Source organism: Haemorhous mexicanus, chromosome 1 (assembly GCF_027477595.1).
Source record: "Haemorhous mexicanus isolate bHaeMex1 chromosome 1, bHaeMex1.pri, whole genome shotgun sequence".
Classification (NCBI taxonomy): Eukaryota; Metazoa; Chordata; class Aves; order Passeriformes; family Fringillidae; genus Haemorhous; species Haemorhous mexicanus.
The window spans coordinates 70053184-70069883 of record NC_082341.1 but is presented as its reverse complement, the minus strand read 5'-3'; the positions used below and the strand labels follow the sequence as shown (position 1 = coordinate 70069883).

The window sequence follows — 16700 nt, the reverse complement described above, 5'->3', positions numbered from 1 at the left end:
CCTGGAGTGACACAGTTTAGCAGGGAAACCAGAGCCTGCAGCAGCTTTTGGAGGCCTGCTTGGGGCACTGAAACTTGTTGCAGTGGGATAGCATTTTGTCATCATTTGCAATATCCAGCCTGCAGCTGGATGAGCTCAAGGGATGATGCAAGACATTTTGAAACGGGTGCTTGCCCAGAGGTACATTCCCTTCTCCAAGGACTTGCTGCTCACTGTGGTTATCTTGGCCCATCTTGCAGTCCTGAGGGAGTGGTGCAGGTGGTTGAAGGTGTGCCTCACAGTGTGGACTGTATTTTCTGTGCTTGCCTCCAGGTGCTCACGTGTCTAAGACAGGCTATGAGATGCTGGCCTTTGTTCAGACAGTCAGCATCTTCTGCATCAGTGGAAAAGGAGCATGGTTGTTTATATCTTTCATATTAAAGAAGGTCTTATATGTAGTACTGAGAGAAAGCAGGATCATGCCTTATCCCAGGAAAGGTTTTTTAGTTTTCTCTCTCAATCTTGCAAGCCTCAGAATGTTGCTGAAGGTGGCATTGTGATTAATGTATCACTATTACAGAGCAGACAGCCAGCCAGCTTATGACATATTTTTGCTTCAGTCAAGAAAAATAACAAAATAATAATAAAAAGTTATTCTGTGTGTTTCTGGAATTTACTGACAGATTATTAACTAGATGAACTGCAAGTACATGAAAAAATTAAGAGCCAAATACTTGAAAGCTATATTATCTTGCCAGTGCTTTGTAGTTCATGAAGTATTTTAATGGTGTTTGGCCATCATCAGGGATATCTGATAATATTCTGCCCTTGGAAGGTCAGGTTCTAAAATGGATCCATTCTGATTTATCTGCAAGGCTATTTCAGAAGTCTGTGTGTGTTACGTAAATCCAGCATGCTCAGTAGAAGTCTGTTCTGGTGTGCCACAATGTATCATCATTTTAAAATGAGCATTAAAAAATCTGAGCTTGTTATTAGTTTTGCATGCAAAACAATTTATGTTATATCCTATGCGAGGCAGATATGGTCATGGCAATACAATGATATTTGCTGCTGTGTGCCTACATAGTTTTCAAAACTAAAATTCAATGCTTAGCTAAATTGCTAAGCAGATTGGTAAATGTCCAATTTTAGCAGCCTAACATATGTTTATAATTTTTGTTTTAACATATGCTATGTTGGTTGAACTCCCCTCCCCACACATACGGTAGATAAAAGCTGTCACATCACAAAATGGTGGCAGCCCAACTTTTCTAACATTTTCCATGGCACTTCAGAGTCTTGCATTAATTAGCTATTCTTGGATAGGAGACAGACTCTCATCTTTGTAGAATTGTGGTTTCAAACCCGTCATGTACTTGGGTTTATGTATGCAGTAGGCCATCTGTGTTTCTGCAGCCATAAGCTGTAAAAAGCACAGGGCAGAGAGAAAAGTGGTCAGCAGGAGCGAGGGTGCCCTTGGCTCACAGATGCAAACACCGAGCAAATGGCCCCACAAGCTGGCCCCTTTGGGCTCTAGTTTGCTCAAACAGGAGTGTTCTCCCTCTTCCACTTTTACAGGAGAAGTGAGTGAATAAAACAAAGTTGGTGCACAGCACTGTCTCCTTTCATTGTGGGCTGCTAAACTGCCCTTCTTTTCTCCTCCTTTTTCAAAGCAGGTGTAAGGAGGAATTTCACTGAGTCTATGATTCTTTTCTAAGCCTCAGCTGGGTAGTGGAGAATTGTGACAAATACCACTGCAGCTGTGGTAATGCTGTCTTAATCCTTGCTGCACTATGACATGGAAACCTGGATTTAGACATGAAAGGACATCCCTTAACAGTACAGCAGTATGATCCCTTATCAAATCAAACTGCCTTTTGCATGTGCTCCAAAACCATGGTATTTTTTGTCTGATGTATTCTGTCTGCTATTTCCCTGTTGTCAGGCTCCTGTCTGTGGTGTACTTCAGCATATGTAATGTCTGCTGGGGTGCTGCATGGGGAAGGAGCCTTGCCCATCAATTCAAACTGCTGTAGAAATGTCACAGGGTCTGTGGTACAGGACTGATGTTGGCTGATGTGGTCATATCTGTGCCTCATCGATGCACAGTATGGACAGGGTTGTTCTTCACCCCTCGGTGGTGTGGATGCCACCTCCTGTTCTCTGGTCTGCCTTAGAGCTGCTCAAAACCATGCAGGTGCAAGTGTAGTTCCACGTGTATTGGCACAATGTAATGTATGATGTCATTCCTATCCAAGACTAGAGTTGTAGTAGACATCTCAGTAATGGAGATTGGGGTCCAGCAACCTGAGCCCATGGAGCTTCAGGGTAGCTCCTTAGGGGCCCTGGAATGTATCAGTGGTGCTGTCTGGCTGAGGATATGTGTAATAGGAGGTGGTGGGCCTGGTTCTTGCATGTCCACCTGCAGAGCTTTGATAAACTCCGCGGAGCACTGCCAGCAGAACAGCCTGCTTCCAAAGCCCTGCATCTGCATCCAAAGCCCTGTGTTGGCTCCCAGCTGTGAGCCAGAGCCACTGTCAAACCCATAGTGCAGGAGTCGCTGGTGATGCTGGTGGAGGGCTTTGCCATCTTTGGATGGTAGATGCCAGTGGTGGTTGTTCAATGTCTATTTCCTGTTTATGTATTTGTTTTCAGCTACAGGACCTGCAGCTGCTGTTTGGCTCGCTGTTCCTGTTAGCTGGCTGGCAGGCCTTGCTGTGGGATTCAGGTTTTGTCAGTGTGCACAGAAAACAGTTTTGTTTCCCAGCCAAATGAAAAGCATGCTGGAAATAAAGGAAGAAAATTATACATTTAAACTGCTTTTCCAGATGTTTAGATAAACATAGACAGAAATAAATGAACATAAATTCATAAATTTCAGTTTATTATAAGAGAACACAAGTAATTAGTGTGTTCTTAACACCAGGTATTTATTGCTAGAAGAAAGCTAAAGAGTTGTTTTTATTTTCCAGTGTTGCTCTCTGCCTTGGTAAACATTACTTTGGTTTGAAGATTTTGTGTACAGTCTGCAGAGTGTAAGCATACTTTACTTTCTTCTCCGTGGTTTCTCTGTCCAAATGTAACTTATCGTCAGCTGAGTTGAACTAAGTCCAATACCATTTTTCTGTAATGATTCTGAAAGAGGAATACGTGACTCTGTGGTGGGAGAGGGAAGTAGCAGAGTGTTGTTGTAGGACTTGAGTGTTTCTGGAACTCTGGTTGTCATCCCATGTTAGGGGCACATTTAGTGCTTACTTGCTGTTGTTTGCAGTACTTGGACATTGGATAACTCATCTAAAAACTATAACTTTTCTTACTGCTCACATTACTTACTGCTCACATTTTGCTTTGGACTAGAATAATAATGCAGGTAATAATTCAACTATTTAAGGCACAGGCATAATGTTAAGATAAAAACTCTGATACAAGTTCATCTGTAGTTTTTTCTGCTGCACAGGTTTGTGAGAAGTGTATAACACTTGCTTAGAAAAAAAGAGTGTTTCTGAACTATCAGAAACTGATAGCAGGCTTCCTCATACAAATACTGAAATATAATCAGGTACGCCCTTGAAGAGGTATATACTAGAGTCTCACTTAAAAATAATAAACAAGAGTGCCTCCCCAGTACTTGTGGTGCATGTTCCTATTTCTTTTTCCATAAATATATAATCATCAAAACTGTTTATGTGAAAGTTAAGCTTCTCATAGGGTTGTCTGATTCTCAGAGGAATGATATTTAACAAAGCAACAAACATCACAAGAATCACGATAAAGTTATGGGAGTTTTTTTGTACATTATGGTTGTGTGTAAGTTTTGAATTGAAGTTTTTAGAAAAATAAATGTATGGGCAGATGGTGATATTTACTTAAGGGAAGCTGAATTCATTATCTGACTAGGACTGGGTATTTCAAGCAGCTGTTTGAAAATGAGAACTCACTTTCCATGAAGGAGAACGTATGTTTCAGGAAAATGGGGTCTCTTTTCAAAATGTAAGACTATCCCTTGCTTAGCCTCTATCAGAGTGGTTTCTGATATGTGTGTGCATTCATTTATTGAGGATCATTCTCAGTAATAGTAAAAAGCTAATTTTATGAAATAGCTTTGTAAACTCTTAACTGCCCCCCTGCCAAAGGCAGTCATTCTTAAAAGTTTCAAAACTAGATAAAATTTATAGATCTTACTTATTTCTAATTATATTCTACCAGAAAAAGGATTAAACCAAATATTCAGTAATCTTATGCTTCTCCACCAGGATTAATTTTTGTCTACCCAACTTGCCTTTATTTTGATTAATTGAGGTACAATGACTTTGAGGGAAAAGACCTATGGAAAACTTCTAGATACAAGCCAGAATAAAGAAAGCTAAATGTGACCATACTCATTACCTTCTACAGATTTTTTTTTCTGGGACTCTATTTTAGAATGTCTGTTCATTTACATACATATTTTGAAGCATGAGAGTATGAAAAATAGTCTCACCTTGTTTATTTTTTTACTTACACCTGTTTTCCTTTTGTTCCTGTGGAAAGCTAGACAGATACTGTAATCCTAAAGACAGTATCCCTTGAAGAATGTGGTGCATTTATTATTGCTTATGTAATTTCTTCCCCTAATTCTTTAAGATGACTTTCACAGAAAATTCTTTCACTCAGAAAACCTGCAGCCCTGTAATGCTTGGTTCATAGAGAAATACAAGCCAGTTTGTAGCAGATGCCTTTCCCTGGTCACTTAATTTCTAATGCCTCTGCTTTCCCTTTCCATAATAAGCAAATTTTAATGCTTAATTATTTTACTGGGACCTTTGCTAATATTTCCCAAGCCCAACTATAGATTTTCAAGTAATTTTTCATCTCAGAATGGGCTTATGCATATGGCGTGACTGAAAGTTTCATCACTCTCAAAACTCTTTGGTTATGGAATTATCTTTGAGCTCTACAGAGAATGCAGCTGTGTACACATGAAGCACAAAGCCTATCTGTGAGCAGGGAGGATGTGTAAAGATGGCCCTTTGATGGGAAATGAGTTCTTCAGTTCAGACAACTTAAAGAATCTCATCACTTTGCCTTCCCGGTATCTGACAAGCCTACCTCCCCTGTACAGCCAAGGAAGCTGTGCAAACAGCCATCCCAGGGAACATATGGGAAAAGGGGCTTTGTGATCACTGCAAAGTCCTAACATTGGTTCTGACTTTATGCAGTCTTTATGGTGAATCTTGTGCAATACTCATATGTGAATTTAATAAGCTGTTTATGTATAAATATGACTTGTCTGGCCATCTGTTTTTTCACAGTGGTTCAGTAGTTTGAAAGGTTAAACTGGTTTTGTCTGGCATTAAATAAGAATTAGGGATGGTTGCATGGTGCATGCCACATGAATCAGGTGGATGTGGAACACGTTCTGCAGCTTCTGCTAATGGAGGAGATGATACAGCAATAAGTTAATTGCTTGTTTTAAGCGAGTTCTGACTGCTGAAGGACACTGTTAAGTTTCCTTAAGTAATTCCTTAAGTAATATGAAGTTATTGCCACATGTTTTAATTGGAGGAAAAATATTGTTTCAAGGAAGGCCTGATGTTTATTCATCTTTAAAGAGCATCATCTGGAATGGGGTTCAGGCTAGGTCTAGAGTCATTATTACTGGTGCAGTCATGCAGAAGTGTGATAACTGAATAAAATATCCTGGCTGAAATTTGACCACAAGGGTGTTTTCCATCCTCTGAAGTCAGAAGAGTGGTTTATAGTGGGAACTTTGTCATGTTAATCAAGCAGACATTTGGATTTATCCATCCCTAAGATAATAGCAATTCCTGCAGTAACATTGCAGTTCCTAACTCAAATATTTTTAATTCCTTTTCTTTCTCTAGATCATCAAGTTTACAATGGCAATGCTCTGGAAATTCATGAGAGTAGCTAAGTATTCTAAAACAGCTTTATCATCAAAAGTAAAAGTAAGAGGAGTTCCCACCCATTCAAGGCATTCTTCATCCAAGTCTGTACCTTCAGATTTTGGTGCCAGTGCACCCTGCTCAAATACTTTGGAACTGCTTGGTAAATCTTATCCTCAAGATGACTACAGCAATGTCACAGAGAAGATTCTTTCCAAGGTGGGGAAGAACTTGCACAACAGAAAACATCACCCTTTGTGGCTAATCAAGGAGCAGGTGAAGGAGCACTTTTACAAACATTACCTAGGACGCCGTGGGACTCCGCTCTTTTCTGTGTACGACGGTCTTTCTCCAGTGGTTACAGTCCAGCAGAATTTTGATAATTTACTTATTCCGCAAAACCATGCCAGCAGAAGGAAAGAGGATAACTATTACTTGAATCGTGACCACATGCTAAGAGCACATACATCAGCCCATCAGTGGGACTTGATACACTCGGGCCTAGACGCCTTTCTGGCGGTGGGAGATGTCTACCGGCGAGACACGATCGACAGCACCCACTACCCCGTCTTCCATCAGATGGAGGGAGTGCGCCTCTTCTCCTGCCATGAGGTATGAATTCTCTAGCTGGGGTGAAAGGCATTTTGAGTAAGTTGTTTGGTCTTGTGTTTGCTGCAAGCAAACTTCCTCCGCATAAACAAGGTTCGTGCACGTAAGCATGTCACAGCAACAGTGGTATGCTGCACGTTGGTAAAGATCAAGTGATTTATCATATAGCAATATTTTTAGTTTGTGAAAAATGTAGATGGAAAGTGTTGAATTTCAAAACAACTATAAAATTCCCTAGGAAAATGTGAAAAAATGGACAGACAATATTATTGAAATCCAGCATAGTGAAATATAATCTGAAATGAAACAACTTGTTCAGTTAATGATCTGCACAACTCAATTCTGTTTCTGTCACGACTCTCTTCTGGTGAGATCACTTTACCAAAAACTCTATCAAATTAATTCTTGAAGGACTCCTTGGATGCGAGTTGTTAAAGCTACTTCCAAAGTACAGTTTTCACTGTACTTCCTCTTTTCTTTTTCTTTTAATATCGCCAACCTGCTATAAATTAATGTCATTTTCTAGGGAATTGTTCCATTCTTCAACTCATCCTAAAGCTGCGCTGAATGCTTCTTCTGTTTCAGCCAATATTTATGTGTGTGTGGTGCATACACACCAAACCCATCAGAGTCCAGAGGCATCAGCTGAAGAGCTCTAGGTTGATGTCCCAGACTCCTAAGTTTATATGTTTTGTTGGCACAGCTTGCATGTTCTGCAAATGCCTGGGTGTCATTAAGTACTCTGCTGCATCATTGATCAGTGGTAAATATAAGCCAGTTTGTTTTCCAAATAGTAATTGATTTGTATAATTTGTGTATGCTTGTAGCAATACTGCCAAATTCACAGTTCTATAACTAAAACTAGCTTATTCTAATAATACTGAGATGTAGACCATTTTTAATGTGCTTGCCAGCGGGTGACAGGAGCTTGGCAGAGAAGCCTGATGCTTTTGGATGCCTGAGGGAAAGCCAAGGTAATCACAGAGCACTGCTTTCCTCTGTGATGGAAGGGGCTGGTGCTGCCTGCCCTGCGCTTTCCCACCCCGTGCGGCTGCTGCTTGTTCCGCTGTGAACTCGTACCTGCCTGTGCAGGTGTCCCGGGAGCTGGGTGGTGCTGAACCCAGCCTGCAGCTGCTTCTTGGGTAACCGTGAAGTGGAAATACTGCCGACTTACCCAGCCTCATTTGTTTGCGGTTCTTTTCCCATAGGTCTTTTTATAAATATAATCAGGGTATATGGTATACAATACTATATTAAGAAAATACCATTTCTTAACTGTTTTTGTTCATCGCAATTTTATTTTTTTTTGCTTGCGCAGAAGTTCAGTCATTCAGATGGAAATATTTTACTTGCCACAAAATTATAACATCAACATTATTGCACGATGAAATTTCTGCAGCCTTGGGTGTGATTGATCTAATCATTGAACTACTTGTTTATGAATATACCCCTTAAGAAATTTTGGTCCTAATGATAGACTATTTCTTTCTACTCCACAAATTTACAAATAGGAATAATAGTATTTGAATAACTGGGAACAGTTATAGAAATGTTTTCGCTGACATGCTCTGTCTAGAAATAGACAGTGTTCAACAATCTAATTCATTGCATTGGAGATTGTTTCTTTTCTCTCCTTTTTTTTTTTCCCCCAAGAAAATGATTGAGATGTTGTTGGGGGATTTTTTTATACTGAAGAAGAAAGATTAGTGGTATGGTGTATGATGTGTAAAGTGTTGTTTATTGGGCAACATAAAAAATTATAAACCTGAGCATGATCTGATGCGTCCTTTTTTGCTTCAGTTTGTGTTTCAATATATACCCCTTTTCACAGTCTTAATCAGAAGAGCCCTGTGGAAAAAAATGAATGTGCAATTCTGAAATTTCACTGGGGACTGTTTCTGTGTTTTGTATTCTGGTTGCCTGTTCAGAATAATCCACATTTAAATAATTCCAGAAGGAACTGTCTGAGCGGAACAAAGACTAAATAGAGGTAATACTACATGAGAGAAATACTCTGATATTCATTTATTTATACTCAAGTTTAAGCTGTAACCCACGGAGCAGAAACATGTGACTGTCAAGGCCTGTTACCCTTGTCTCAGACTTTTCATTCCTAACCAGGTTACAGTCTCTCTTGAGAGGAAATTTGCACAAGTACCAAGGATCAGAATCTTTGGAACAAGGGAAAAACTGTTAGCTCTTAGCTACAAGCCCTGGGTACATTTCGTGTTATGGCCAATACAGTAATTTTACACACTGTTGTCAATTTGCTTCTCTAATTTGTTCTTTTGCTTTTTACATTTATCATTCACTGTCTTCTCAGTGTAAGTGACCACAGACCTAAGAAGATGTCAGAAGAAAAACAAAAGCTTAGAGTGAACTTATAAGAACTTGAATTTGATGTTTGATCTCAGTTTAGGAGGTGTGAGGGAAAAGTCAATTCATCTTCAGCTGAAATTTTAGGCAGGATGCAAAAGATGTAGGTGTACAAAGGTGAGTCTCCTTTACAAATACCTAATTCTGTAGTCATGACTGTGTTAAAAGTCCTGTCCTGTGATGGAAGCCTTCAGCATCATTCTTTATATCAATGTTAAAATCAGTGTGTTGAAGTAAGATCTGGAAAAACAAACTAAGTTTGGCAGTTGTACAGTATTTTTTCTGAAATATTTGTGAGCTATTTGCTTTTTTGGCTATATATTTTTTCATTATGGTTGGATGATTACTTTTTTAAGAGAGAAGTAATCTATAATTCAAAGATGGGCAGGTAACTGATCCATTTCTGCAGCTTAGTATGAGTGTAAATATTAAAGTACTAAAGAAATTCCCATCTCCCAGACTAACTCATTCCTAAAATTTAAAATAATTCATGCTTAAATTTCTCATGAACTTTAAAAAAAGTCCTTGGACTGCTGTCAGAGAACATCTGAAAATAATTTAGACATATTTTCAATATATTTAAAAATATTTTAGGTGATTATTTTGTGAATGTAATAGAAGAACAATTAGAAATTGATATAAATAGTTAAAACCAAAAATAGCTTCCCAAATCTACTTCAGAATTCTGAACATAAAACGAGCCTTTCTTCTTAAACAGTCCCCCCAGATGATATCCTTTTGTATTTGCTTCCTCCAGCATTCCTGTTTTTCTTCTAATTGGTGTTTGAACTTTTTTTTTCTTCTATGGTGTATGGCTTTTTTTTCTTTTGGTTGGTACTTTGGATGGGCAATTTTGATACTGCTGTAGTCAGATTTGAACTGGCCAGTTTTCCTGGGTGGATTAGAAGAGAAATTATTTCCGTGCTATGCCATTGCCTTTGGTGCAGTTCCATAATTTATGGAAAAGAGAAAAAAATCTCAACTGCATTGCACTTCGTGCATGTCAGCCAGAAGAGGGAGCCAATACAAACCCAATGGCAGTCAATGAACAGATTTCAGTTGATAAAAAAAAATGTTTACACATTTGAAGGAGACTTCATACGGTGTTTTATAGTCTGTACTGAATTATACATAAATTTTAAGGCCAACAGATGCTAAAACATAGCAATTGCTCCTCTAATTTAGTAACCTTGTTCCAGTGGAGGCCAATACAAGGTTGTTTCGATGAAAAGATGATGCTCTCATCAGGCTTGTTTGTGCTAGAAGTAGTAGGGATCCATCTTTATTCTCCATTGAAATGCTTGTGGTAGAAATGAAAACTTTTTTGTTAGAATGTAGCGGAAAAAGGGTGAATATTCTAGTTACAAATAAAGGATGGTTCCTCCAAAGCACTAAATATGATTTTTAAAAAAAAGTCACTATTGTAGCTTCTAGTGTTTATAGAATATCCTGAAATGTAAAGACCCTTGTTCTAGATAATAGGATATGAGTAGATTTTTCTCTTTTTCATCTAAATACATACTCCTTTCCTCATCTTTCCATACTTCAGTACCTTGGCAATATTCCTGGTGTATTGTTAAAAAGAAAAAGATATTGCTTTTATCCTTTTCCTTGTGATATGGGATGATGTGAACTTCTGATTGACCACTCATCTGCATTTTTGGTTTTTTTTTTTTTTAACAAGTGCCATGCTGTGTTTTCCCCTTGGAAAACTTGTATCTTTAGGTTTGACTTCTCCAAAATCCTATATGTTACTGCAGCTTTGGACACAATGCTTTTTCTCTGATGTTGTCTCAAAGAAGAGCTTCTTCTTTATTCAGTCCCCTTTTTTTAATCCTCATATGTAAAGGATTTTAAATCAATTTATAGTGTTCAGAGATCAACCTATTTAATGGAGTTCTTTGGAGCTTTTAGTTTGTCTGAGAGTGCTTGTGAGTGTCAGTGGGAGTCATAATAGCAGTGTTTATCTGGGCACCAAGGAACAAATATTTTAAAAGGCACTTAAATGACTAAGGAAAGGAGCTCTTCTTAGCCTTCTACAACTTATGGATAGGACTGTGAGCAAAGCACAGGTCCCAAAGAGCCTGGGAGCTGTCCCTCCTTCTCACAGGAAGCAGCAAGGCCCATACAGGAGCAGAGGCATTTGAACTAGATCCACCTGGGTAAAAAAAAGAGCAGCAGCATTACTTTGCTAGTATATTTGGAGGTGAATTTATTCCTGAAGCTGCACTTGAGCTGAGTGGTCACAATGAAGAGCCTGGCTAGTTTGGGTGGAACTGATTTCACTTTCTCCAGTATTAATCCAAGTAGTGAACATTGTATTATTCAGTATTTTCAGAGTTGTGTTGTATAAATCATGCCATAATAAATAAATCTTCACTGATCCAAGGATCCAAATTGTATTTGTTATTTTTAGTCAAAAATTTGACAGTGAAGGACATCAGAAGGTCTGTTAGATTTTCATAGTGATCCATGGTCTAGGAAGTTTGAAAACTAATGGTGCATTTTTACTGCAAGGCTTCATTTTATTTCAGACTTTGTCTTATTTTTTGTTGTCCAGCTAAAAAAACCCAAACAAACCAACAAAGCTTTTCAAATAAAGCTGTTAAACCTATTCAATGCAATATTTAAATTGTGCAGAATTAAAATGAGGAAAGTGTCCACAAATGTATTTGGGAAGTCTAAGGTACTTAAAAGTCAAGGAATTTCTACTGCAACAGAAACAGAAGCTATGATAGATGTCTCATTATATCAGGTGTCTGTGTAGCAGTGTTACTTTTTCTTTCTGGTTTGAAAACATCTTTGTCATTTTCCCTTTTCTTATGGAAACACTTTGATTAGGTTAAAAAAACATCCCTCCACCCCCAAAGAACAACAGAGGTTACCTTTTTTGGCTGTAATTGGAGAGCTAGAATGGAAGGATGTAGAAATTAGGATGACCACCTTCAAGCTTGTGGGTTGAAGTAAATTTTTTGCCAGTTTCTGCCCCCAAAAATCCTTATTGATATGCAGTGAGGAGCCGTCTGTCATGTGGCTGTGTATCTCTTTGGTACCTGAAGCTGGCTGCATCAGGGTGTATAGTTACACCTTGGAGGCTAACTGAGAGTGAAATTAGGTTTTCTCTTTGAGCCATCTATTGGTGGCATCATCTTAATCATTCCTGATCCATTGGTTGAGTCTTGAGTTCCACAACCCATTTAAAATGTTGTGGGAAGGGTTTGTTTGTAAGTGGATTCTGAGTGCAGCTGTTGGTTCATTTTTAGAGATATTTATTAGGGCTAGTGCGACAAAATGTTTTTCGTGTGGCAAGGTTGGGTGTAATCACATGCAGATCCTCATATAGAGATAATTTTAAATGCTGGTTTGCCTGAAAGTATAAGTACATGAGCATGATTTATTCATTATCTTAATCACTGGTGTATGCATGAGTGGCGGGAGGAATACACAACTGCATTGTGGAAAGGCAGGGTATAGTTACAGATCTCTCTGATCTGAAACCGAGTATGAATGCTATCCTGCAAAGAGACCCTTAATTTTGAATACTAAGTGTGTGGATAATGAAGGGATGTGAGACTAAAAATCTGTTAAATTATTGAAGAAATATTGAGGTCTTTGTTTAAATCACAAATGTGACTTCTGCCCTTCGTGCCAGGCTGAGAAATGCTGAAATGTGCTTTTGAAGGACCATAGCTCTTTTTGTACTTGTCCAGTTAAAACTCTGTCTTCTTGCCATTAGATGTTATCAAATTTTAATTTATTTTTATTATGACTTAAACTGTGAGTAAACTTCATGCCACATGGTTAGGTCACTTGAATTCCTTTCTGCCTTCTCCTTTGTAATGCAGCATCAGTCAGATATGCTGATAAATCTTGGGAAGTGTTAATTTTTTGACTTTTTCATGGTGATCCAATATTCAATGTTTTGCACACCTTCACTCAAAGAAAAATCTACTTGTCCTTACACTAGACAGACACGTAGGTACTCGATTTATGGCTACAGGAAATTTCTTTCCTGCTTGTAGTAGTGACTGATTGTATTCAATACAATAAGATGGTGCATGCTGTTTTAGTCTGCACTGAAGGAATGAATGTGTGTGAAAATGTCGTCTTGCATGTGTCAGTGTTTTATGCAAGATGCTAGTATTTTTTTTCTCCATTTGCTCAGATATGTGCTTGAGAAAAATTGACATCAGAAAGGAGTGACTGTAGGTGATTCTTCATTTTATTCAAGCTTTGACTTTCCTGGCTTTATGTATACAGAAATGTTGAAGTGTTTCTAATCCAAGACGTGTACTTAGCACAGTTCAGTCGTTGTAGTAGTGAAATTGGCGCATCGGTTTAAAGCTGCTTGTATTGACATAGCAATGTCGGTGAATGGGAAGTCAGGAATAAATATTAATACAACTGTAAGGTATATATATTTTTCTTGCTATAATCCCATCTGCAGCTGATGGAGCCTCTGTGGAGAATACCAAAGCCTCTCAGTGCCTGACTGTAAGGGGGAGCTGTTGTCTTGCCTGTTGCAGGGACTTCCCTATGGCTGTGCTTTCAGAGACTGTCTGAACTGGACTAGAGTCATACCTGTGCCCAGAGTGACCCAGCCCTGTTCCATGTGCCAGCTCATCTCTTGGAGCTGCTAGTATGCTGATATTTGATTACTAAGCTGAACTTCACCATTTTCACATTCCTCTGTTTCTTCCCTTCTTCTGAGTTACTGCCCATCTGGATCCATCTCCCAGCTTGCCTCAGTACACTGCTGCAGGGACCCTTGTCCTGGCTTGGAGTAGGAGCCTATGGCTTGCAGGCACTTGGAGATGGTGCCTATGACTGGTTTGGCAGGATTAGGGCTAAGGCAGCTGACAGGGCTGCATTGTAACTCAATGTATTTAATGGTTCTTGTATGTATTTTGTTTACACATCTGATATAAACCACTGAAGTAGAATTTTGCTTTAGACTGTAATTGTGGTATCAACATTTCAGAAATAATACAACAGTAATGAAAAGTATTTCTATGTACTTGTTGATATGTATTGTGTTTTGAAGGCTAGTGTCCAGACTGTCTGTTCTTTTCAGTGGTCTGAGAAGCCAGTCTTAAGCTGAAGGGAGGAGTGAAGGGAAAAAGTAGGAAGAGAGATTCATGTCCTAAAATAGTGCTGATAGGTAAAATAACAAATGTACCTTCTAATGTGTAAGTACAGTGTATTCTGGTCCCAAGAGGGAACATCTCTGTTGCCTGAAGGGTGTTTCTGGCTTAGTGAGTGAATGAGTCAGTCAGTCAACAGAAAAAATAGCTACCTGTGTAGGGTTGTTCAGAGCAGGAACCTAATTTAGCCACTCTGTGTTCCTCTGTGAAGGATCCTGTGTCTCTCCACTGGCCACCTAGTGAGCCTAAGACAATTATCCTCCCTAGGCTAATGCTGGCCTCTCTGAATTCCCCTGGCTTTCCAAACCACATGCTGGGTGACCGATCTGCCTTGCTGACAGCAAATTAGTTGTAGGGTGGGTATTATCTTCTTGTTCCAGTCAAGGTAGGATTAATGTCAATAAGAAGAAGAGGGTTTAATCTTTCAGATGAACACTTGAATAAAGAATCTGTTATTTAAAAGTGTGATACCGTGTTTGTCAAGCTGCTGCTTTTTGGTTAGTAAAGGCATTTTTGTTAGACTGGTGGAGAATCGTTTTATTTGGTATTTATACATTCTCTTTTTAATTTAGTATTTTCTGCAGCACGCTAAGAAGATTAGGAGAAGAAATGTTTTCTAAATCTGCCAGCAATCTCCTTGTGGCTAGCAATAAAAAGTTAAATGCTAGTGGATTTTATTTTTTTTTTGTATTTCTTCAATCCACTGTGGTGCTAGTTTGCCTGCTGTCTAAACTCAGACTCTTTATTCGTTGTGTCTGTAGGAAATGTGCTAGAAACTAGTCCTAATTAATTGTATCTAGCATTGGTGGACTACCAGAGATTCACTTGAACTTTTTGTTTAGAGCACTTAGTGCTCTGAAGGCATCAAACTGCAGTTAAAACAACTTCTGTGGGCATCCATGAGTTGTTAAGGTTAGACACTATTCGTGGCATCTCCTGAATAAAAGCTATTTATGTTGGGAGGCTTAATGGAAAGAAAATCTCAGTGCATGCTTTTTCCCTCTGTGTGTGCTTGATTGACTAGGGGAAGGTAGAGGAGGAGGGGTAGGAAAGAGCACTAGAAGCACTTTCACAACTGGCTCTCCCTACCCTCAAGACTTCACCCCAGATATGGGGCTTTTGTACGGCTGTAAGGATTTTCAACAAAAATACTCTTTAGGTTGTAAAACCACCTGCTTGTCTCCCCAAGACACTGAGCCTCCAACAATCTTGTTTAATGAATGTGTTTTATTGGTGTCTCTGAAAGGACGTAGATTTGCTGGTGTGTATCTGGCCAGGGTCACCTGGCCAGAAGCATACGGGGATATGCAGAAAACAGAAATCTTCAACTTGCAGCAGACGTGGTGGGGAGCAGTGTCTGAATGAAGAGCAAGTCTGCCACATACCCAAACAGCTGTCCCTGTGCTTTGTAACTTATCTGGAACCCCCCACCTGAGATCATGAATTCTTAAATGCCCCATGGATAGAATTCTTGTTCAGAAAAAGGATGCTGTGTGTGTGGACATACAGGAAAATGGTAGTCCTTAAATGAATATAAACTTGTACCTGTGATGAATCAACTGTAAACAGCTTAAGTCTCATTAAACTGCCAGGGTTTGTTTTGGTTTTTGGTGTTTGTATTTGGTTTTTTTTTTTTTTTTTTTTTTTTTGTTTGTCTGTTGTCTTGGGTTTTTTTGGTTTGTGGGGTTTTTTTTTTGTTTGGGGTTGGTTGGTTGATTTGAGTTTGTTTTGGTTTTGTGTTTCTGTTTTTTGTTTTTGTTGTTTTGGTATTTCTTTTATATCATCCAAGTACTAAAAGGGTTGAAGTTCTGATAAATGCCATTGAGTTCATTGTGTTTTGTAGTTTTTGGGGTGTAATTTACATACACTGTACAGAGTACTTTGTTCTGCACGGTAGCTTTCAAAGTAACTGAATCAAAAAAGGAGACATGCTTACTTTGTAAATTATTTTCCTATAGCTAATCATATTATTTGATGATAGAAATAGACCAGATTTAATTATTTGAGCATTTTTGTTCTTACAGAGATTCATCTCTGCATTAAGTGAACAGAATTTGTATAAAGTCACAGTCTTTATGTTTGTTTTTCACAGTCTTTATGTTTGTTTTTTTAGCAGGTAAGATTCCCACTTAAATCAATGAAAATTCGTTCTCTATTTTCATTCAGAATGTCACTGATGCAAAACACGGTGTTTTTGTGGTTTTGTTCTAGTTGTTCTCCAGCATTAAAGATGGTGAAGGTTTACAGCTGTTTGAGCAAGGCCATCGCACTGCACACAAGCAGGAGTGTCACACCATGGAGGCAGTGAGGCTGGTGGAGTTCAACCTGAAGCAAGTGCTCACGAAGCTCATGACTCACATCTTTGGTGACGGTGGGTTCTTGCACCTTTTCCCCCTGATTGCTCATGCCTATAGTCATTGGGGCTCTGGAGAAACATTTTGCTGCGTAACACAGACAGGAAGCTCGGGGGTTGTGTTGGCAGCTGGCAATACAGAAGCAGCCAGATGGGTTTTTCCAAGAGGCCACACATTCCTCTCTGGGTTTTCCTCAATACTGGTGCACACAATGCTGTGTTGACTCAGCAGGTTTTTGTGAAAATGTTTAGGTGTGCAGCATGTCAGAGTAACGTGGTGGGCACGGATGCAGGTGGGGCTGTGTGGAGACCCAGCTGCAAGCAGTGGTCTGGCAGAATCTGTGTGCTAAAGGC

The 16700-nt window shown here is 39.1% G+C and overlaps 1 protein-coding gene across 6 annotated transcripts in view; it reads left to right on the top strand.

The window, feature by feature from the left end:
• Positions 1 to 16700, top strand: part of FARS2 (phenylalanyl-tRNA synthetase 2, mitochondrial) — a 230009-nt gene that overhangs the window by 47354 nt on the left and 165955 nt on the right. For all 6 annotated transcript variants that reach the window (XR_009487357.1, XM_059853206.1, XM_059853178.1 and 3 more), the window contains 2 exons: positions 5844 to 6476; positions 16205 to 16364. Coding sequence is in view for 5 of the 6 variants with exons in the window: in XM_059853206.1 (XP_059709189.1) it covers positions 5859 to 6476; positions 16205 to 16364 (778 nt within the window). In the remaining variant the exon portion in view is untranslated. The remainder of the gene's footprint in view (positions 1 to 5843; positions 6477 to 16204; positions 16365 to 16700) is intronic.